This window comes from Oryza glaberrima, chromosome 3, assembly GCF_000147395.1.
Source record: "Oryza glaberrima chromosome 3, OglaRS2, whole genome shotgun sequence".
In the NCBI taxonomy this organism is placed as follows: Eukaryota; Viridiplantae; Streptophyta; class Magnoliopsida; order Poales; family Poaceae; genus Oryza; species Oryza glaberrima.
The window spans coordinates 5,762,049-5,784,008 of NC_068328.1; the positions used below are offsets into that span (position 1 = coordinate 5,762,049).

Genomic DNA, 21,960 nt, shown 5'->3' on the forward strand with positions numbered 1-21,960 from the left:
AACCACTCCATCCCAACCCATCCGAATTGAATGGATATTGGGATGGGTTCATCGCTAGATTTGAATGAATTCGGACGATGAAATGATGCTCCCCAGTTGCTGGACATTATTCACGCAGGGCAGCACGCCGGTTTGAGTATGGCGTCGGCCCGGGACCAGCAGCGTAGGCGCCAGTGGCGGCGACGCCGTGGAGACGCCTAGGTTTCGTACTAGGCCTCGAGATCCATTGAACGCTCTGGGCTCTGGGGCGCCGCGGTTGGTATCTCGAAGGAATATGTTCAGTTTTTGTCCCTTATCTCGACGTCGAGTTTAAATCACGTCATTGAACTATAACGTGTTTAAACTTATAATACCGGAGTATTTGAAATCTCAAAACAATATTTTGTCCGATTTCAATTGACGTGGTATGTTTACTATGGTTAACTAGGGCCAAGTCTATGTGGGACCACTTAGCCCCACATATAAGAGCCCTAGTCTTCTTCCTCCTCTCTTCATGCTATGGCAGCCTGAAGAGATGGGGAAGAAAGGGAGAGGGAGAGAGAGGAGTAAGACTGGGTGATTGACATGTAGGGCTCTTGTAGGTCCCATGCTAACTCGTTGAGTTGATCGTAGGTAATTAGTCATGTCGGTTGAAACCGGACACAAACTATGCTGGAACCTTGGGTAGGGGTGGAAACGAGCCGAACCAAGCCTGGCTCAGCTCGGCTTGCAATGGCTCGCAAAAAACTAGGCTTGACTTGGCTCGGCTTGGTTAGGGAAACAAGCTAAAACTTAAGCTCGGCTCGGCTCGAGCCAGCTCGAGCTGGCTTGCAAGCCTTCCTGTTGAAACACCTATTCATATATATTTTGTAATTATTAAAAAAAGTAAAAACAAATCATCAACATGTAAAATTTAAATAAGTTTTTATATTCAATTCTTCAAAATCTTAATGATAAATTTCAAGTTGACAAATAATAACACTATATAAAGTAAAATAATCAATATAAACACACGATGGCCTAGGCTCGCGAGCCATAACAAGCGGTTCGCGAGCTAGCTCGGCTCGGCTCATTTCAGCAACGAGCTAAAAAGGAGGCTTGGACTTGGCTTGTTTGGCTTACGAGCCGAGCCAAGCCAACCAAGCTCGAGCCAAGCCCGAGCTGAGCTCACAAGCCTGAGCTTTTTTTCCACCCCTAACCTCGGGTAATCTAGTATTGCAAGTTGGGGGAACGTGTTATATATATAGTATTGCAGTTAAGAACATGATTCAACACTCCACATCAAGTTGAGGGATTAAAAGTGAATTTACTCCAATCTTAAAGCACCTGTAGCGAATGGCATCAGTCAAGCCCAAACGGCACGCGCTCATACGGAGGTCCACTAACTTGGCTGGCATGAGGCCCAAGAATCTCTCAACGCGATTAGCTTTGAGGCCCATGAAGTCAACCGCCAATACCGAATAAGCGAAGGACCTCCGCGAAAAAACTGCCTCGACTCCACTGTCCTACTTCTACGCAATCTCAGCCGCACATTTTGGATGGGACGTCTCAGGAGGACCAGGCAAGGAAAGGGACTAGCGGATAACTCGCCGGGGCCATGGGTCTCACTGACATGTGGGACCACCTCGTAGTGGGGTCAAACCGTCATCGAGACGCAATCGTCTCCTCCTCCGCGGCCCTTCGGCCGCCGCCGCCGCCGCCGCCGCTCGCCGTCGACTCGCCTCCGCCGCCGGAATAAAGCAGCCATTGGAGGGGCCGATCTCCGTGCGTCGGTTCGTTTGTTCTTGCTTCTCCAGTTCTCCTTCGTTTCCGGCGATTTTTAATTTTTTTTGTTTTTTGCCCCCTGTTCTTTTGCTTGATTTCTCCCGTTCAAAATTTCTAAGATTTTGCGTCTGTTGAAAAGTTGAAATAAACGAAAATTTTTATCGATGCGTATGTGAAGGTTGGATTGGCGATCAGGTTTCGCCAAGGAAGCGAAAGCAAACTCTACAGAAACAAACCCTGCATAAATCTGGGCAGAGGGTGATGTGAAATTGACCCTGTCTCATCTGATAATGGCCGCGCCATGTTCAGTGAAATCTGATGAACAGAGGTCAGTACATGTTCTACTCCTATGTCCTATCTATCAATCTATCACTTGGTCTAAAAATTGAGAGTTATTATTATTATTTTTAAACAGTTTGTTGCTGAGGTGCACAGAATTTTACCTAGGATCAGAGTAGACATGCTACCTGTAAGTTTGTTTTTTATCGTTACCTCAGTCATAGCAATACCGTTTCTTCTTTTCAGTCGATGTTTGGACAGCTATTTTACACAAAGCTTTCTAGAAAATTATTTGTACAAAGTTTTGCTTTGTTTCTGTAAGCATGACATGATTACAGATTTGCAGAATAGAGTTCTCTACTTACCATGAGTATTAAGCAATTCCCTGGCCTGACCACTTAAGCATCCACCAAACCACTGCAATACCATGGCTATGCTTTATCTTAGTGCATATGCATACAGAGCACTTCCTGACAAATACAATATCTTTAGAATACTTAGAAGATTTCAGAGCAGCACTGCCCTAGCTTGACCTACAAATTAACGCCACTGTCAAGCACATAACCTCACAATAATGGAACACTCAATACTAGTCCCAGTAGATAAAGACTATGGTGCAATGGAATGAAAAGGAAAAAGGCACTAAGAGCATTTAACACACTGCTACATCATGGGGTTAGGTCCATGTCACATTTCTTAAAGCTGAGCCTATGTGTGAGCCTGAATGCGTGACAAAATTGGTTTTCATTGGGCTCAGCATGAGCTTTACTGGAGCTTCACCTACAAATTAACCCTCTTGTGCTGCACTATCACCTCTAATCATAAAAATCACCAATAAAACTATTATCCAGAGGCTGCCTCAGAGGATTGAAAGCGGAATGCACTGAACCAGTCAGGAATAGTAACACGTCATGCGGTTAGGTCTGCGTCGCAATTAGAAAAAAATAATCACGTTTTCACGATCAAAATTATTTGACTAGGCAAGCATGATTAGTGGTTAATCTTGATTTGACCATTAACAACTGGCAGCGGCGTCATCAATAGGCTAGTAGTAGTATATATGAAAGCCAGTTAGCTCAATTTGTGGTAAAATAGGGTAAGTATTTATCGTTAGTCCAGCTCCATGAGGGAGTTGAAGTAGCCGGTTGTACTTAAGTAACCTAAAGAGCTATAATTATCAGTATTTTTTAATTTGTTTAGGTACTTCCTGGAAATGTGCTGTATTAGTGAACAAATTAAGTACTGAAGGAGTTGTCAAGTGCTGCTTTCAAGCTGAAAAATATAGACATGTAATAATCGAATAATTAAGCTCTTCCTCTTTTCACTTCTCTTTATGTTTTTCTTTGGCAAAAATAGATGTTAATGAGAAGTTAAAACTTCCACAAGAAGAATACTTCATTCAAGTTGCCAGAAGCATCTCCTTTAGAAAAGGCAAAAAAAAAGAGAAGAAATGAACTGTGTAGTCTCAGTCCGTCCAGCACAAAACTGTTCGATGCTTCCAACATCATAACATCATATTTGTCGAATTGTCGATCAGGCCATTCAGGAAGCTTGTTTTCTAACTTCTTATCCTCTTCCTCCTGTCATCTTCTAACTAACATAAGCTTCTACCTAGAGAAGGCAGGCCACAATAACCTCACACATATTCACACGTTTTAGTTTGACCACCTAAACTAGTTGAACACCCTGGACTTGATTTATAATACTTGAAGCATTTTGATTGCTGATATTCAATATTTTAAGTAGGAAAAAAAAACTACACACCAATCAGTACCCAGTTACTTGGTTATCTGAAGAAGACTGTCATATAGAGGGTAGGTTGATTCGTTTTTAGTAGCTTGAAAGCTTCAAAATGTGTTATGACAGCAGAAGCAATCAAGCAAAGCCTCTTATTATCTTCTTACCCTTAAAGACTAATGCTTGCAATGCTTCCTCCATCTCTAGCTAGCTGCCATTTGGAACACGCATAGGAGCTAATCAAGCTAAGCTAGTTTGCCACCACTTCATCCAATGAGTAATTTTGTGGCGATGCAGACGGCGAAGGGAAGGCTCCTTCCATGGTCAACATCAGCATGGGCCGTTGGCCCGTTGCACCCTTCCAGTGTGCACGCACCATTATAGTTTGTCCCTCGACCGGTGACGGTTACGAAACACGGATAATGGATATGCTTTCAGTTTCAGCACAGTGCAGTGTATGTGAGAAGGCCTTGTTCATATCACTTCATCTTAGCTTAGCCAGCTACAGCTAATTGCATTTAACACGGTTTCTTTCTTTTCGTCAAAACCGGCGTGTTCATAATAGGAGATTATCATTCAATTAACCATATCCTCCTGTACTGCCAGGTCTTACCAAACAAGCAATTAATTAATTCATTAACTAGATGCATGATGCTAACATATTTTTTTTTCAACAAAACGATGAACTTCTGAGAAGGACAGATACAAAAAGGACACAAATATCACCACTAGTGTAGTAAGTTACTACTAAGATTTTTGTTACCCCTGTATCACACCGACGAGAGTTAGGACCATATTATATTGACCCCGATCATTAGCAAGAGAATTACAGTGCCACACCAATAATTAAGTTATATACAGCAGTAGTTAATTAACTAGCTATTCCCTCCGTTTTAGGTTATAAGACGTTTTGACTTTGGTCAAACTGTTTGATCAAAGTCAAACTGTTTTAAGTTTGACTAAGTTTATAAACAATTATAGTATAATATTTACAATCCTAAATTAGTTTCATCAAATCAATAATTGAATATATTTTTATAATAAATTTATCTTGGGTAAAAAATGTTACTAATTTTTTTCTTTAAATTTAATTAAATTTAAAGCAGTTTGATTTTGACCAAAGTCAAAACGTCTTATAATCTAAAACTACGGAGGGAGTATTAGCTACTCAGATTTCACATATATTTAACCACAATCATATTTATTTTGCAGGAGTACTGGATTTTCTCCAAGGGAAAATACATCGGCATATCGCAGAAGTTAACTTTTGGCGTCGCTCTCGTGCCAGCTCTGGACTATGCAACAGCAGCAGCAGCAGCAAAGCCGGCGTGAGGCCGCGGCTCCATTTGTCTCTGCTTCAACCGCACTCCTCCCGCCTCCATCCAATCCATCCATCCATCCGCTGCTTGCACCGTCGGCTTCCTTTCTCGCGCGCGCGCGAGCCCCAGCAATGGGGTGCTCCTCAAGAAACCCCACGCATTGCGCCTCCATAAAATCCAACCAAACCCACTCTCGCTTGGTCGTGCAGCACTGCAACCACTGCAAGTATTAAGCTCCCGGGGGCAGCCGTGATCTTTGCGAGCATTCTTTCTTCCACTTAGGTGGGAAGAAGAACATCAACTGGGCTTTCATATATAGCTAGCTAAACAAAACTAGATAGCTAGATAGATAGATAGATAGATAGATAGATAGATAGTGTAGCTGATTGGGTTTATCTTGTGTGCTAGGTGCTAGCAGCTAGCAAAACTGCAAGAAAGGTGTACAGAAGGCAGGGCAGGAGGACATACAGGAGGAGGTCGATCGAGCGACGATGGGCAGCTTGGGAGAGGTCGTCGAGCATGGCGTCAGCAAGGATATGCTTCCGTTCGATGGCCATCCTGATCCCGTCGTCGACGAGCTCAACAGGCTGGAGAATCTCCTCAGAGGTAATTAATTTGCTCGTTTGGCTATATAGCTAATTAATAAACCACCGTCAGTTTTTGATCGTTGTGTTTAAGCCTCGTGGTGCAATGCATCTCAATGCATCTCGCCAGCTTGAAATGGTTAATCATATGACATACTGATTGATCAAACTGAAGCCCTAGTTAATTATGACCTTGCAACATAAGTCATTCAATTCACGCTTTGGTCATATCAAGTACTACTGTACCAGTAGTGATACTGTAAGCGAAATGGACACATATCCCCTTCCCTGTATCAGTTACTGAGACATAGTCAGACACTTGTAGTTCACAAGTAGGCTGAAAATTTGAGTACATCAGTTCACTACAATAACGTAGTACGATCGCTGTGATCGTCTTGGTGAAGTAGGAAATAGAAAAATTGAGCGTGAATATGTACTATGTAGTTTTAGATAAACTATTCGTACCTAAGTCATTTTTTTAAGTATTCTTTAGAAGAACAGATACATTAACTTGACAAGCACCAATTTGTTGAGATGGAATCAGGGCATGCTACAGTTCCATATTTTTTTTCAGAAAGAAAGAAAAAATCTCTCTTTTGTCCGCCTTTTCTTATCCATGATGCAAGCTTTTCCAACTACGACAAAAAATAGACACCAAAAAGCGGTCTAAGTAACCCAATCTTGTAGGTTACAAGAGATATTTGCTCAGATTCTACGATATAGGTGTGACAAAACCCTGAAAATTTTAGTATGGCTGGTTGGACGGTTGGTAGGACGTCAATAAAGGGCAAGAAGAATTAACGTGGTGTTGGATGCAGGCTTTACAATTTCGGTGAGCACAATCTACCAGGAGGACCAAAATTTTCGAAATTTTGTAATATTTCAGAACAAAAATAATTTGAATTTGTGAAAATTTTTGACTGAATTTCAATAAATTTTATTAAATTCACAAAACGGTAAAATTTTTGAAAAAAAAATTCTTATAGGGGCCCGAAATTCTTAAAAAAAAAAAAGAACCAAAATTTTAAGCCCTGGTTGGATGGCAGAATGCACTTGTTTCTAGAACTCTAGTTTGCAGAAAATATTTCAGGCTAGCTAGTCAATTTTGTCAGACATATAGGAGTACTACTGTTGAATCATGATATTCATCATGCATCATTCTAGGAACTAAAAATATTTCTTCATGATCTAAATGGCGCCAAACTGCCATTCAATTTAGTTGTGACCTAAACGTTTTACTGATATACCCTTTTCCCGGTAGCAGAATTACCTAAAGATTTTCTCACACTGCATCAGTCATTAATACTATGTTTAGATTGAACTCTACACTTTTTAGCACAAAAGGTCCTTGTTCAAAGCTGTTATTGTCATCTGTCTCATTCAATCAGTTCATTGATGACTCTAGTTACTTCAATTTCACTCTGAAGTCCAAACAAGGAGCAGTAAAATATCTTTTTGTTTACAAACATAAAAAGGATTAATAATTTATCCTTTTTTGTTCGTTTTGGGTCAAAGACCCAAGAGAAATAAGCTATCAGTATAATCTTCTAGTCCATCATTTATAACTATGAAATTTGAAAAGTTACTCAAATAATACGTTTTGTACATCGACATGGTCTCAGAAATTCAAACTTTTAAGTCTTTAACTAGCAGTTGAACTAAATTAATGTTAGAATCTAGCTTCATGCTCACGCCTAGCTCGTGCTTAAACCTGCAGAGAAGGACAGAGAGCTAGGACATGCATACAGCGAAATTAAAGGCCTAAAGGTGATGGAAGCCCTGAAGGACAAGGCCATTGCTGAGGTAATTTGCTTCACGAGCTAACTAATGTAATTAACTACCATTTTGCTTGAGTTGTTTCCAAGCTAAACCCCCACTTTTCCACTCCAACAATCAACACCGATGCAACATTGGGCAAGCCATGCCCCGGTCACTAGCTTACTCACTGTACTGACACCACTCCGGTGTACTGCGTATGTCTCTGCAGCTGACCAAGGAGCTGAAGAAACAGGATGAGAAGCTGAGTAGCCTGGAGAAGCAGCTCGAGCAGAAGGTTAGTTAGTCAACTGATTATTAAATTAAATATGTTAATTGCTACTCCCTCCGTAGTTAAACTTTTTAAGTTTTAATCAAATTTATAGAAAAATATAGCAACATTTCCGGCACAAAACAAGCTTATTATTAAAATATATTAGATGTTAGTTTAATAAAAACTAATTTGCTGTTGTAGATATTGCTAAGTTTTTCTGTAAACTCGATCAAATTTAAATAGGTTTGATTAGGAACAATTCATAATATTATACGGAGGGAGGTGACCAATTCTACGGTTCTACGATACTAACGAGCTTTTCTCTCGGTGCAACAGAACCTGGATGTGAAGAGGCTAAGCAACGAGAGGAAAGAAGCGCTGTCTGCGCAGTTCGCCGCCGAGGCGACGCTCAGGCGGATCCACTCGTCGCAGAAGGACGAGGAGGTCGTCCCGTTCGACGCCATCATCGCGCCCCTGGAGTCTGACATCAAAGCATACAGGCACGAGGTAACACCTGTAACTGCACTAAAGCAGCTGCCTGACGATCAGTTACCAGGACAATTCAGTTTAACTTCAGTTCTGTATGATGACATTGTGGCTGCTCGTCTCGGCTGTCAGATTGCATTGCTCCAGGATGACAAGAAGGCGTTGGAGCGGCACCTGAAGCTGAAGGAGGCGGCGCTGGTGGAGGCAGGGAACATCCTGCGTAGCGCGCTCGAGAGGGCGCTGATCGTCGAGGACGTCCAGAACCAGAACATCGAGCTCAAGAAACAGATGGAGATCTACCATGTGAGCTAGCACACATGCAAATCCATCACTGACACATCAGCTAGATTAATTTTCGTCAGCCTGAACTGATTTTTGATTTTTTGGTCTTTGTGACTGCAGGAGGAGAACAAGCTGCTGGAGAAGAGCAACAGGCAGCAGGTGCTGGACATCGAGAGGCTCACGCACACCATCGCCGAGCTCGAGGAGTCCATTCTCTCCACCGGAGACGTTGCCAACGCTGTCCGCTTCTACCAGAATCAGGCCGCCAAGCTGAACGTGAGTGACATGAGTAGCAATGTACTCCCTCCGTCCCAAAAAAAACTCAACCCCTCCTAGAACAACGAATCTAAATAAAGAGTAGTTCAGATTCGTTGTCCTAGGAGAGGTCCCATAGGAGTTTTTTTTTTTGGGACGGATGGGGTAGCGTATTCAGAAGACGATTGATTACGTTCGTTTCTGACGAGCTTTTTCAACCTGCAGGAAGAGAAGAGGACGCTCGAGAGGGAGCTAGCTCGCGCCAAGGTCTACGTCAACCGTGTCGCGTCGACGACCGCGAACGAGTGGAAGGACGATGCTGACAAGCTGATGCCTGTCAAGAGATGGCTCGAGGAACGGAGGCTCCTGCAGGTAAGTACACCACACGGTGGCGCCTCCAAATTTTACTGGCCTTTGTACTAGATTTTTCTCAATTTATCATCTGATTATTTGTCATTTTCACAATGACCGTCTAGGGAGAGATTCAACGGCTGCGCGACAAGATTGCCATGGCCGAGAAGTCTGCCAAGGCAGAAGCCCAGCTGAATGTGAGAAACGTGGCAAAGATACTTCAATCAATTTTTCACCCAATTAATTTCTCCATGTCGTTGTCTGAAACTTTGGCTCCTTTTCCAGGACAAGCTCAGGAGGAAGCTCAAGGCGTTGGAAGATGACATGAGAAATGAATCATCCAACACGTCTGCTAGCAATAAGGACAACGCTACTAGCAAGCAAGCCACTCCAAAGAGGTCATCGTCTCAGCCAAGACGACCAATCATCTCAGCTGACGGCGCCGACAAGAGAAGGCCGGCATCTCAGCCAAGGGCATCGGTGTCAGGGAAAGTTCTGAATAAGCAACCTGGCTCTGAAACCGAAGCTGCAGAGAAGAACAGGCATGCTGCTGCTAAACGGTTTGACAGCCCGAGATCAGCAAAGAGCGTTGCTGCTGGTGGCAGAGGAGAACGTCCTGTGAGAAGCCATCTGTGGGCGCATAGGAGCAAGGTGGCTGATGATGCTGGCAAGGAGAACAAAGAACAGAACCCAAATTACAAGGCGCATTTGGGTGATTCGCATGCAGATGGTGACTGTGGGGTGCAGTGCAGCGAACATGAAGAAGCCATGGATTTGAGGAAATTGGACGAGGGAAAGGCTGATGATTCTGATGCTGTAAAAAGTACCAAGGACAGCTGTGAAATTTGAAGGTTGCCTTTTGGATTGTGGATAATGCATAATAGAAAACAGATGGTACTTACCATGTACAGGTATACAACTTCTCCTTTTAATTTGCACATGAGATCTCTCTGCTTTTGAATATTTTAACAAAGTTAAAATATATAGGACACTCTAGACTGTTTTTCTCTGACATTGTTCTTTCTTTGTTTCATACAGATGCATCATTGCGACTTATTTGAAAAGCGTGTGAGCCTCTCTGAAGCTTTCTTCAATATTTTAGTTTTGGAGATTATTTGGACAACAGAACCGGCAATGGTCTTCGTCTTTGTTATATCTTGTACATATAAATCATGCCATAAGCTTCACAAGTGCATTTTGTGCCTGTAAAAAAACAGATTCAATTTGTAGTGTTTTGAGGAAAGGTTTGTTTCATTAAATAAAGAAAGTTGATGCAATGTAACAAAAATGCAAATAGAAATATAAGTGAAGGGTGTTTCTCTTAATTGTTTTTTTTTTGTTTCAGTTGTTCCAGATTTTTTTTTTTGGCAAAGAATTGTTCCAGAATTATTGCTACAAGTCAGTAATTTTCGTGTGTTCGCGCAGGTTAACTACAAGTTGTATGTTGTACTTTTGGCATATTTACCAGAAATGAAGTAAATAAAATAAGTGTTAGGTTGAGGTATTGAATGAAAAACAAAGGTGAAGTTTGTTGTACTTTTTTCTTGACATATTAGAATCCCTTATATTTTTTCGATAAATGAAACGAACTGGGGCTTTTCAGTTTCTTACTGTGTTCAACCATACCGAACTTTGGCATTGTCAATTTTTCGCAAAGTAGCAATCTAAACACATCCTAAATACTGTACCACACCTTACCTACCAAAATTTGATGATTTTCTTAAAACTTCTCCACATGGCACTATACAAGAATGGTTGGCATGGTAACAAACCAAACAACACCCAGACACTTCTACCCTACTAAAGTTTGGTATTATCAAAATTATCAAAAGTTTGATGTTACCAAAATTTGAAAGGGTTAGGCCAAGTTTAGTTCCAATTTTTTTCTTCAAACTTCCAAACTTTTCCATCACATCAAAACTTTCCTACACACACAAACTTCCAACTTTTCTATCACATCGTTCCAATTTTAACTAAACTTAGAATTTTGACGTGAACTAAACATACCCTTAATTTTGGCATAAAAGTGAGCAAACCCAAAATCCCTTATATTTGTGGATATAGATGAGTATTTTATTAGAAAAAAAGGTCCATCCAATTCAAGCAGTGGTTTTCAGCCCAACTCGAAAATTTAGGGCTGGAATTTTTACAGCGATATCAGGCCCAAGCTTGCAAGAAGGCCCAAATTCCAAACGTGGATGCAAACTCTGACTCTGACCACTGGGCCCAACACGATCCGCGTCAGTTGAAGATTTTTTTTTCATTTTTAAATTTTTATTTTTTAATATTTACAGAAATATTATATCATCCAAATTATTTAGAGAAATGGCTCCTGCCGCCCAAGTGGAGGGCGGTACGGTGTGCATATTTTGCAATGAGGTCCCTTGCCACTCTTTGTAAGGGCTGAAGGGGCAAATGCAAATTTTGCCCTACCAAAAATGCATTCTTCTAATTTTTTTTCATTTTGTCCGTCCCTCGTGTCGCCTTGCCGCCCTCCCCGAAAGTGGTAGGGTCTAATTCTATAAATATTTTCATCGGTACAATATTTCTGTAAATATTAAAAAAGTAAAAATTTAAAAATGAAAAAAATTCTCAGTTGAACGAAGTCGGTTCGTCCCGTGCTAAACCCGTAACCGTAGAAGGCGCAAACCCACGCGGTTCGCTGTTCGTCCCCAACTCCGGCTCCTCCTCCCCCCCGCGAGATGGCGGCTGCGACGGCGGCGGCGGGAGCAGCCGCCGCGGCTGCCGCCGTATCCCTGCTCGCGTGCTACCTCCTCCTACACAGGGACGGCGCCAAGCTGCCGTGGGTCGGGCCCACGACGAGGTCCTCCCGCTCGAGCGGCCGGCGGACGCGGCGGAAGGGCCTCGTGGAGGCCATCGGAAACACGCCCCTCATCCGCATCAATAGCCTCTCCGACGCCACAGGGTGCGAGGTAGACTCGGGGGGTGCGTCCGTGTTTGTGGCTCCGGTTTTACTGGCTGGTTTGGTTTGGTTCGGTTGAGCTGATGAAGTGGTGGTGTTGCTTTTGGTTGGGTTGCAGATCCTGGGGAAGGCCGAGTTCTTGAATCCCGGAGGCAGCGTGAAGGACCGTGTGGCAGTTAAGATCATCGAAGAGGTAATTTGTTCATGTTGGTTCAAATTGATCCAAATTTGTAGATAGATTGAATGGGGTAGCTGAGAAGTACAGCTCACGGAGAAAAGTTTCAGAATTGCTACTTTGCTGGAGTATGATTTCCTTAATGAAAAGTTTCATGTAATGTTGGCTACATGTACTTGCCTTTTCTTCTTCTTCTTCTTTTTTTTTTTTTTGAGAAAGTACCTGTATATGCATCTTTTGAGAATCTCTACCTCTGGACTTTCTACTTCAGTCATTTTGTGAGGTTGAGAGCAGGAATTAGTTGACTTCCTCCTTATTGTAAGATGTGGTGATAAATGCTTACTTGTATTAACTCTAGCCTGTAGTTGTCTATCCTTCAAAAAGCAATTGTAAGGTGGAAGTCGATAACAGGGTGGTATCAAGATTTTTCCATCATCTTTTGGAACCTGTAAAACTATGTTGTCAGTGACCCAACAATTTTAGAATTGCAGTTCTGAAAAAAAGCACTCATGGGAAAAACATTATGCGGTTTTATTTCTAGTATTATTGGATTGAAACAAACAGGTACTAGGATTTTATCTAAATTCTTTTGTTTCAAATTTCACCAGATGAATCATGGATTCATGAGATAGTTTGCTCCGTGTCATGTTGTTTGGTAATTTCGGTTCCTATGATGTTGTTATATACTAACAACCGTATATCATATCCTTTATATTTGATCCTGGAACTCTTGTCATTACCAGGCTCTGGAATCTGGTGATCTTCTCTGTGGTGGTACAGTAACAGAGGGAAGTGCTGGAAGCACAGCTATTAGCTTGGCCATTGTTGCTCCTGCTTATGGCTGCAAATGTCATGTTGTTATTCCTGATGATGCTGCCATTGAGAAGGTAGTAAGTCACATACTGTTCATAATTCTTATAACATACTCCATGGTGTAGTATCTGTGATTGCTACTTGAGTTATCCATTTTTTTCATGGCTAGCTGAACTAAACTATGCTAGATGCTTCTGTTAAGATTGTTCCAAAGTACAAACAGTATTTCAACATCAGAAAGCCTGTATATTGCTTATGCTCCTGTATGTTTAGTTTTACTAAAACTCTTTTCACAGTCTCAAATAATCGAGGCGCTCGGGGCTACTGTTGAACGAGTGCGCCCTGTTTCAATTACACATAGGGACCATTTTGTCAATATTGCTAGAAGAAGGGCTTTAGAAGCAAACAAATCAGCAGCGGCCCAGAGAGAGTCAAGGTACAAAGAAACTAATGGTTCAGCGCATGTCAATACTAGAATAATGCACAGCAAGATAACAGCAAGCAAAGGGGAGTCAAACAAGGCACTAACTAACTGTTCAGCCAATTCTGAAATACAATATAACGGGAAGTGTGATCATGACTCTGATTCAAAGGGAGGTTTCTTTGCTGACCAATTTGAGAATATGGCAAACTACCGAGCCCATTATGAATGGACTGGTCCTGAGATATGGCAACAAAGTAAAGGGACACTGCATGCCTTTGTTGCTGCAGCTGGCACTGGTGGCACAATTGCTGGAGTCTCACGGTATCTTAAGGTTTGCATGCTTCTTATGTTATTTCTTCTGTATATTTCTTTCTCACATGTAGACCTTTTTTATGCCTATGCTATAATCAAATATAGGAAAAGAACACAAACATCAAATGCTTCTTAATGGACCCACCTGGATCTGGTCTGTTCAATAAGGTTACTAGAGGGGTGATGTACACAAAAGAGGAAGCTGAGGGCAAAAGGCTGAAGAATCCTTTTGACACTATTACTGAAGGAATTGGAATCAACAGGGTTACGAAAAATTTTATGATGGCGGAACTGGATGGAGCTTACCGGGGAACAGATAGGGAAGCTGTTGAGATGTCAAGGTATGTACTTACCGAGTGCTTTCGCTGACTCTTAGGAGTTACAATCTGAAATTTCCATGCAAGAACTGTTATTGTTTAGTACAAATCATGGTTCATAAGCATTAATCAAAGTTCTGCACATTTCGCTTGTAATAAACAAGTACTGAAGCAAAAAGGATGAAAAGAATCAGTCTTCTGTGTCATAGTTAGAAGGAAGCTCATAGTTGTTTATTCTCTTATCTTAAGATAATTCAAAGAAAAGCTAAAAATGTATTTCAATTATCTAACCTCAATCTACTTGTAAATATTAACTTAGGTTCTTGTTGAAAAATGATGGGCTGTTCGTTGGGAGTTCTTCAGCCATGAATTGTGTTGGTGCTGTAAGAGTTGCTCAAGATTTAGGTCCAGGACATACAATTGTGACAATTCTCTGTGACAGTGGGATGAGGCATCTAAGTAAGTTCTTCAATGACCAATATTTGGCTAACCATGGCCTGACACCAACAGCTACCGGTCTGGAATTTCTTGATTGATGAGAAAATTTCATGGGGAATATACAGTCTCAGCAAGTTTTTCATGCTGTGATGTCTGCCCTGATAGCTGGTGAATACTGACGAGCTGGAACATAGCAGATCTCATCCAGCAAGAGAACTGCTTGCATCTCTGGATTGGTACAAAAATTTTGTCGTACGGCTTTAAGTTATCCTCAAAATACATTGTGATGTATTTTAATTAGCTGGCATTGCCATTGATAGGGGCTGGTATAGCCAACCCTGCATTTCTTGTAGTTTTGGCATATTTCATTAGGATGTATTCAGTAAACTGTAAAAGGATGTTTTTTTCCCACTGAATCTTATATTAGTGTTTTTTGGCTAAGAGACTGGGAATTTGTTCAGGAGATCATTTATTCTTTTGAAATCCATGTGTTGTACACTGGCCAAGTTACCAATTTGTTTCATGTATATTCTGCAGGTGTTTAATTTTGTACTAGCACTAGCTTGCTTTTGTCAGTTGACATCAGGTCTATTTGGTCATTGGTCCTGCCCCAGCTTATTCAGTTATTCTCTCTTCATCAGTGCCCACTCTCTTTGCAGATACATCTGAATGGAAGCTGTAGATTGTGTTATTGACTGCATGCCAAACCTAATGTTAACAGCGCTTTTTATTTTCAATTGAATGAGGAATTTGACTGATGTTCTTCTGTCAATGGAAGCAGAGGCAACAGTATATGCAAGTCTGAGCATCTACCATTAGAAGAAATCTGTGGAGGGAGAAAACCTGAGAACACCTGCATAAATTGAGATACTACGAAAAGCCCAACAAAAAAAAAATCCTATATATTCCTACTCCATTGTTGCGTTTTACACCGCTACTAACTCTGCCGATTTCTTTGTCTCCAGCCAGTGCCTGGCCGCGACGCTCGTCGTCAAGAACCAGCCGGCCTTGTCGGGCGCCTCGTGGAACGGCGCGTCGAGCTCCTTGAGATGCGACTCGAACACGGCGGCGAGCCCCTTGTCGGAGTACGTGTTCTTCCCCTGCCCCGTGTGGATCCCGAGCAGCGGCGGCAGCTCGTCCCCGGCCTGCAGCGCCGCGTACAGGTCGCTCATCCAGACGTGCAGCGTCGTCAGCGCGGCGCCGACGGAGAGGCCCCTCAGGTGCAGCGACCACTGCGTCTGCGTCCTCGTCTGCACGTTGCTGTAGATGCCCAGCCGCAGCGCGACGTCCAGCAGCGCGCAGGCCTTCTCCATCTGGCTCAGGTTCACCGCCAGGTCCATCAGGCAGTTGCAGTACGGCATCCTCACCACGCCGCGCGCGCCGCCCAGCAGCTCGCCGGCGGCCTCCCTCAGGGGCTCGCTGGGCGCCGCGGCGTCCACCAGGAGCCGCACCACGGCGCCCAGCTGCGCGCTGCTCCGGTCGATGCACCCGATCACCTTGCCCAGCTCATCCGCCGGCGTGCCGGCCGCCACGGTGAGGAGGCAGCCGCAGAACCGGTCGTCCGGGGTGATGCCGAGGTCCTCGAGCATGGCGAATGACCTGACCACGTCGTCGGTGCGCCCCGCTTTGCCGTAGCAACGGATGAGCGAGGTGAGGATGAAGATGTTGGGCTTGAAGCCAGCCTCCACCATCTCGTTCAGGATGCCCTCCGCACCCGCGACATTGCCGGTGCAGGAGTAGAGGGTCACCATGGATGAGTAGCTCCAGCTGTCAGGCTTGGACCGGGAATCCATGGAGGCCTTCATGTCCCTGAAGATCTCCTCCGCCTCCTCGACGTAGCCGATGTCGGCGCACATCGAAAGGAGCATGTTGTATAGCACGACGTCGATGTCCATCACCTCGTCCTTCATCACCCGGTACACGGCCATGGCGTCCTCGCCGTAGCGCGCCCTGGTGTACGCATGGAGGAGGCAGCAGTACGTCGCCTTGTTGGGCACCGCCTCCTGGCTGACCAGCTCCCTGTGGATGGTCTTCACCACCCACGGCCGCATCGCGCGGCCCATGGCGTCCAGCACCGTGTTGTACACGACCAGGTTTGGCTTGACGCCGGCCGCCTTCATTTCCTCGAACACGTTGAGTGCGCCGTCGAAGTTGCCGCTGCTCGAGTGCACCCTGATCACCGTGGCGCATATGACGGGGTCCAGCTGCCATTTCTCGGCGCGGGCGCGGTCGTACAGGCGGAGGGCCGTCTCGGCGTCCCCGGCGCGGCCGTACGCGTCGATCACCGCCGAGTACGTGAGCATGTCCGGCGAGCACCCGAAGTCCGGCATCTTCTCGAACCACTCCACGGCCTTGCCTGGCATGCCACAGGCGCGCGCGCAGCTGATGACGGTCGAGAAGGTGGCGTTGTCCGGCTGCACGCCCTCGCGCAGCATCTCCTCCCAGAGCGCCTCGGCGTCGCTCCAGCGCCGCCTCTTGCGCAGGGCCTTGAGCGCGACGTTGTAGAGGATGACCTCCTTGCGGACCTCGGCGTTCCGGAGGAACCACCGCAGCGCGAGCACGACGGCGGCGGGCCTGGCGGAGGTCGTGTTGAGCACGATGACGGCGTCCTGCTCGGACGGGGGTTCCGGGAACGCGGCCTCCAGCGCCGCGGCGACGGGCGCCTCCCCGGCCTCGCAGGCGGCAAGCGCGGCCGCCGCGGCGGCGAGGCGGGCGCGTCGGCCCGACCCGGCGCGCGCGCGGGCGAGCCCCGCGGCGCGCGGGCTGTTGGGGTTGACCCAGACGTACCTGCTCGTATTGCTCGACCTCCCCGGACTCGGATTGGCGTCGGAGGGAGGCGGCGGCGGGTCTTGGACGGAGACACGGGCGGTGGCCGGAGAGGGAGAGGGGTTCTTGGGTTGGAAGGAGAGGGAGATTGCGCGGTGAGGCCATGAGAGGAGGGAGGAAGGGGAAGCCATGCCGGGCGATGCTCTCTCTGTGTGGATTGGGTGGGGGAAGAAGGGGAGAGAGCGCGACTGCTAGTGCGAGGAGTGTGGCGACGAGGAGGGTGTCAGTTTGTGGGCCCGCGATGTCAGTGATAGATCAGATGAAGGAGAGGCACAATAGGAGACCGCGCCGCGGCGCCCTTCCCGCTCCCCGCGAGACTCCAAACTCCCAAAAAACAACCGCACGCCGCGCCGCCGGCCGCACAGAACTCGCGATCCGCGACGATGCCGCCGGCGCCGTCGCCGCTGCCTCCGCCGTTCAGCGCCGGGCGGCAACGCGGCAGGCCTACTTCTCACGGGTCTCTCCGACATCGCAACCTTACCCGCTCGACGCGCTCCACGTCTTCCTCCCGTTCCCACCGCGCATGGCGGCGAGGCTGGCCAGCGAACCACCTTTCGCATCTCCCCTCGCTGCCGAGGCACGGGGCGTGCTGTCACCATCGTGCGCTGCTGGTGTAGGGCGTTCCTGTGGTTTGGATGATCGGAAACGGCGGTGTGACTGGGCTCCGACGGGTGCCCAATCTTCTGCTCGCAGGGAGGCGCGTTAGGTGTTCGACGAAATAGGTGCGACAAGTGTTTCTCCTGGTAATAATCGTGCGAACTTAGTGTACTTGGGACTATCTTATCTGCAATGGCTGCTGTTTTGCAGGTTACAATGGCCTATTGCGGTCGAATTCAAGGCTATCACATATCAGCGGCCCACATTTTCTACACCAGTAAGCTGTTTTACTCTTAACTTTTCTGCTTTCTGTGTTTGATTCAATCAATTATTGTAGGATTTGGAAAGTATGTTTACCATGAAAGTGTGAACTCCATATTATCAAAATAATTTCTTAAATCCATGTGATGACACTGTGCACCAGTCAACATAACAGGGCTCTTTGCTTACAATCACACTCCTTATGGGGGTTACTACATTATAGCATTAATCAACCATGTTCGCAACTACAAACTGTGCATTTTCTGCTTTGCCATTTTACAGAGGACCATGACGAGGCAATAATGCAACTGGGAGTATATGACTAAAAGCCTTGGTACATTTGCAAAAGGCATCTCAATGCATATGCTTAATTTGGTATTCCAAGGTACCGATGAGAACTGCTAGGTGGCGCCCCTTGTAGATTGAATTATCTAGTCAGCTACAAAACATTCTGATTCTGGTGTTATTTTCCACTATAAGTTTTGTTTCAGAAGATGAAATCTTCCATACATAGGCAGCTCCATTAGAGCATTTGTTGCAAACCAGGTAGGGTTCATTGAATATGCTGTAGCATTCAGGATTTATTCATATGACTCTATATGCTTTCACAAAGTTAATTTGGATGGTAGACTTGGAAAAGAAGGATCTTGGAGATAACAGAGAGTAGTGATATCAGTACCTCCTGGTCATGTCTGCACTAAAGGATTCATTATACTACTATGTTAATTTCAAGCTACTTCAAAGTTAAAAACTGGTTATATAAATAGAGATTGCAATAACAATAAGCATCTTAAATGCTTGCATTCACCCTTAGTTGAGAAATATGGTACTAGCAATTTCAAAATGGACCAACCAGTAGAGCATTAGGAGTAGGACTGTAAGGATGATCCAACCATTGGTAAGTAGGCTTAGTAAAAGGTTCTTCCGATTTGTGAGTGACAGTGTTGTAAGATTATTCTTGGATTCCTTTTTGTGGCATGGTTACTTTTTTTTTAGGTCAGAAAACTTAATTAGTCCATAAATTTTGGCTCTTTTATTAGAGGTAAATCGTTTTTTCCTAGGCCTCAGATATTTGATAAAATATTATTTTTGACTAGAAAATTTGGAGCTATGCTGTTGGGCTAAGGATTGTTTGGTCTGGAATAAACTTAAGCTTATCGTAGATAACTTTTAGTCCCAGATGGATAGTCTGCTTATTAACTTTATATCATGTTGCCTGTGTCTTGCAACGGATTTAAGTACATACTCTGTAAATAACTAATAAAATGCTAAAGTGAACATACTATACTATATCAGAAGGAAAAACAAGTTATGCGCTTTATAATTCGCATTAGGTCAACCGAAAACCTATGCAAATCTGAGAAGTTTTATAGAAGATCCTACAAAAAACACATACATGCCAACATAAATCTATCATCCATTGAATGCCAACATTGAATCCAAAAAAACCGCCTAGGGGATATGGGTACTGAGCCTTTCTATAGTATACTTTAACTGATCAATCCAGGCCTTGGATTGTGCTGTGAGCTCCTCGTGATGAAATGTGCAACAGCACAAGACTATTTTCAGAGCATGCACAGACTCTCTCTCTTGGAAATGGACACAAAAAAGGCTAATAGCTTAAAGCTACAAACATTATCTCAATGCAATCTTGTACCTAATCATTTGGGCTGCAACCAAGCGTGAGCTCATGTTTATCATGAATATTGATGGCTTCAAACAAAGGGAACTGGGGAACATCATCACAGGGTTTTGTGTGTTTCTCCATTGTCCTGGAAGCAGTACTACGTCAACTCATTCAGTCAGTGAAATTCCCTTTATCTCTGGCATGGTCATAGACTCGTAGTGAGAATATTTATATAGCACTGCAATACAATAATTATATGCAATGGTGTCATGGTGACGATACTCAGTTAAAACAAGGCAATCTGAAATGTTGAACTCATCAGCGTCTACATTTTACATATCACCTATGAGGTAATTTGTCGAGTTAATTTAATTGCTTATTTATTCCATTACATAATATAATGTGTATATATTTAAAATCTACCTTCTGCATTATGCTTGTTCGAGCTCACTTGTTATCACATGACTCTATGTGCTAGATGTTTGCCTTTTCCACTAACCACCATATATGATTGTGCCAACATCTCTTACAAGTAACAGCATACATAATCAGAAAGAGATATTTGCTTTTGAATCATAAGTATCGTTGTTATCTTCATTGCTTGTGACTGTAAGCACTAATTAGTGCTAGTGGGTTCAGGAAAAAATACTGCTAGTGGTATGTTCCTCCTTTGCTGTTGTACATGTGAACAAATATCGTCAACTGTCAGTCTAGAGATGTGAAATTGACTTGACTACCTATGAACACTGAAGGGGGAATGGTTTATTTATTAGTTTTGACAAGCCTAAATGTTTTCAGTCCAAGCATACCCCACTTGTTTAGGCAATTCGACAAAACTAGAAGGTCCGAAAATGAAAGTAAAATAGCAAATAGATGATTGAATTACTGTCTTTCACATTGGATTCCTCTCAGTTGAGAGAATAAGGAACGTGGGCCCAAGATTTTTTTGTCTTTCTCTGAGGATATATGGTACTTTTTCCTGTACCATTGGTGTATCTCCACGGACCTCTCGCGAATGAACATACAGTGGTTGCTTCTGCATGCCTGTGAAGTCGCAATCATAATTTTCACAAAAATTTCGTCTATTATAATACACAGAGTTTAGAAGGATCAGATGATAACATCGTAAAAAGTATAAATGCATGCTAAGTTTGCCACTTAAGTACATTTTTCTGAATAATGGGGAATCAATCATTCATTAACTTTTACATCCCACCTGGAAAGCAGTAGCATTGAGAAATCTGTGCTCTGATGCTCAGGCTAATGGGTTGAAAACTGCTGAATTCCATATTCTGATGACACTGACATGGAGTGATCATATAGCTTCGGCCTAGAAGTAACTGCTAAGATTCTCAGAGCGTGGCATCTGAAACTTAATGTACACTTTGTTCCAGGGAAGCCCGGGACCTCCACAGGGACTTGAATTAGCAGAAGCAACTGTTTGCTATACTCAATTTGACATGTATTTTCCCTAATTGATGCTGCTTGGTCTTTAATTAACCATTTTCGTTGTGTGCATGCAGAACAGAACACTGGCTGCTGCAGATGGGCTGCACTGCATCATATAGACTGTCCAATGACCACACATGGGTGTGTCCCAAAGGGGCCGGCCATCATAGGCTGGTGCTGAAACTAAGGTTAGCCCCTGCAATCTCTGACCTGAAAACTGTGTGGGTGATCTGTTTTGTTGCGCCGCTGGGGATAGAGCATGTATAGTTATGTGGCCAGGAGACCCCGTGGGTTCCTCTTGTGCTGAAGCCTGTTTAGGTGCCCAGCTTTTTCTTGCGTGTCTAGAACAGAGGAACCAGGATTTAACTGGCGCATCTTGCTCCAAAGCCTGCCATCAGTAATGCAATCGTTGTACAATCTGTACTGCTCTTCCACCCTTTGCTTGGGCCTCACAAAGATGCTCCTGCCTCTGAAGGTTTTCGGAGTTTAGGCTTTCCAGTCCAAATGCCTCCTCAATCTGAACATAAGGAATGCGCACTATATCAGAGAAGGATCATTGGATCTCGATCCCCCTACTACCTAGAATGGACGTGATGTGTAGGCGGTGTTCACCTATCTAGGCTACTTGTACATAGCTGGATCCTGTACTGATTGATTGAGCTATATATGCAGTACAGAATGCAAACCTGTGTAGGTGTGTAACCCTGGAGGAAAATAAAGGCATGTTGTCTAG

General features: G+C 44.2%; 3 protein-coding genes across 4 annotated transcripts; 2 read left to right on the forward strand and 1 right to left on the reverse strand.

Annotated features, from left to right (window-relative positions):
* Nucleotides 1-1,640: 1,640 nt before the first annotated feature.
* On the forward strand, nt 1,641-10,390 carry LOC127767608 (microtubule-associated protein 70-4). Of its 2 annotated transcripts, XM_052292997.1 has the most exons (14): nt 1,641-1,751; nt 1,922-2,071; nt 2,159-2,212; nt 4,972-5,360; nt 5,487-5,684; nt 7,380-7,465; nt 7,650-7,715; nt 8,028-8,198; nt 8,310-8,480; nt 8,580-8,735; nt 8,940-9,086; nt 9,191-9,262; nt 9,351-9,976; nt 10,104-10,390. In XM_052292997.1, the coding sequence occupies exons 5-13, from the start codon at nt 5,570-5,572 to the stop codon at nt 9,912-9,914; spliced, it is 1,548 nt and encodes a 515-aa protein (XP_052148957.1). In that variant the 5' UTR covers nt 1,641-1,751; nt 1,922-2,071; nt 2,159-2,212; nt 4,972-5,360; nt 5,487-5,569; the 3' UTR covers nt 9,915-9,976; nt 10,104-10,390. The 2 variants fall into 2 exon arrangements, with proteins under 2 accessions (XP_052148957.1, XP_052148958.1); XM_052292998.1 differs by lacking the exon at nt 2,159-2,212.
* A 1,318-nt stretch (nt 10,391-11,708) lies between these two features.
* LOC127767609 (cysteine synthase 2) lies at nt 11,709-14,977 on the forward strand. Its single transcript, XM_052292999.1, has 6 exons — nt 11,709-11,998; nt 12,107-12,181; nt 12,907-13,050; nt 13,273-13,731; nt 13,818-14,053; nt 14,349-14,977. Exons 1-6 carry the CDS (start codon nt 11,768-11,770, stop codon nt 14,563-14,565), a joined length of 1,362 nt encoding a protein of 453 aa, XP_052148959.1. The 5' UTR covers nt 11,709-11,767; the 3' UTR covers nt 14,566-14,977.
* A 108-nt stretch (nt 14,978-15,085) lies between these two features.
* Nucleotides 15,086-17,486, reverse strand: LOC127767605 (pentatricopeptide repeat-containing protein ATP4 homolog, chloroplastic). The gene has a single exon (XM_052292995.1). It carries the CDS (start codon nt 17,422-17,424, stop codon nt 15,394-15,396), a length of 2,031 nt encoding a protein of 676 aa, XP_052148955.1. The 5' UTR covers nt 17,425-17,486; the 3' UTR covers nt 15,086-15,393.
* Nucleotides 17,487-21,960: the final 4,474 nt, after the last annotated feature.

Coding starts and splice junctions, on each gene's coding strand:
- LOC127767608 (XM_052292997.1), top strand. CDS start 5,570: ATGGGCAGCTTGGGAGAGGTCGTCGAGCATGGCGTCAGCAAGGATATG. Junction 7,716..8,027: donor AGAAGCAGCTCGAGCAGAAG/GTTAGTTAGTCA, acceptor TCGGTGCAACAG/AACCTGGATGTGAAGAGGCT. Junction 9,263..9,350: donor AGGCAGAAGCCCAGCTGAAT/GTGAGAAACGTG, acceptor CTCCTTTTCCAG/GACAAGCTCAGGAGGAAGCT.
- LOC127767609 (XM_052292999.1), top strand. CDS start 11,768: ATGGCGGCTGCGACGGCGGCGGCGGGAGCAGCCGCCGCGGCTGCCGCC. Junction 12,182..12,906: donor CAGTTAAGATCATCGAAGAG/GTAATTTGTTCA, acceptor TGTCATTACCAG/GCTCTGGAATCTGGTGATCT. Junction 13,051..13,272: donor ATGATGCTGCCATTGAGAAG/GTAGTAAGTCAC, acceptor CTCTTTTCACAG/TCTCAAATAATCGAGGCGCT.
- LOC127767605 (XM_052292995.1), bottom strand. CDS start 17,424: ATGGCTTCCCCTTCCTCCCTCCTCTCATGGCCTCACCGCGCAATCTCC.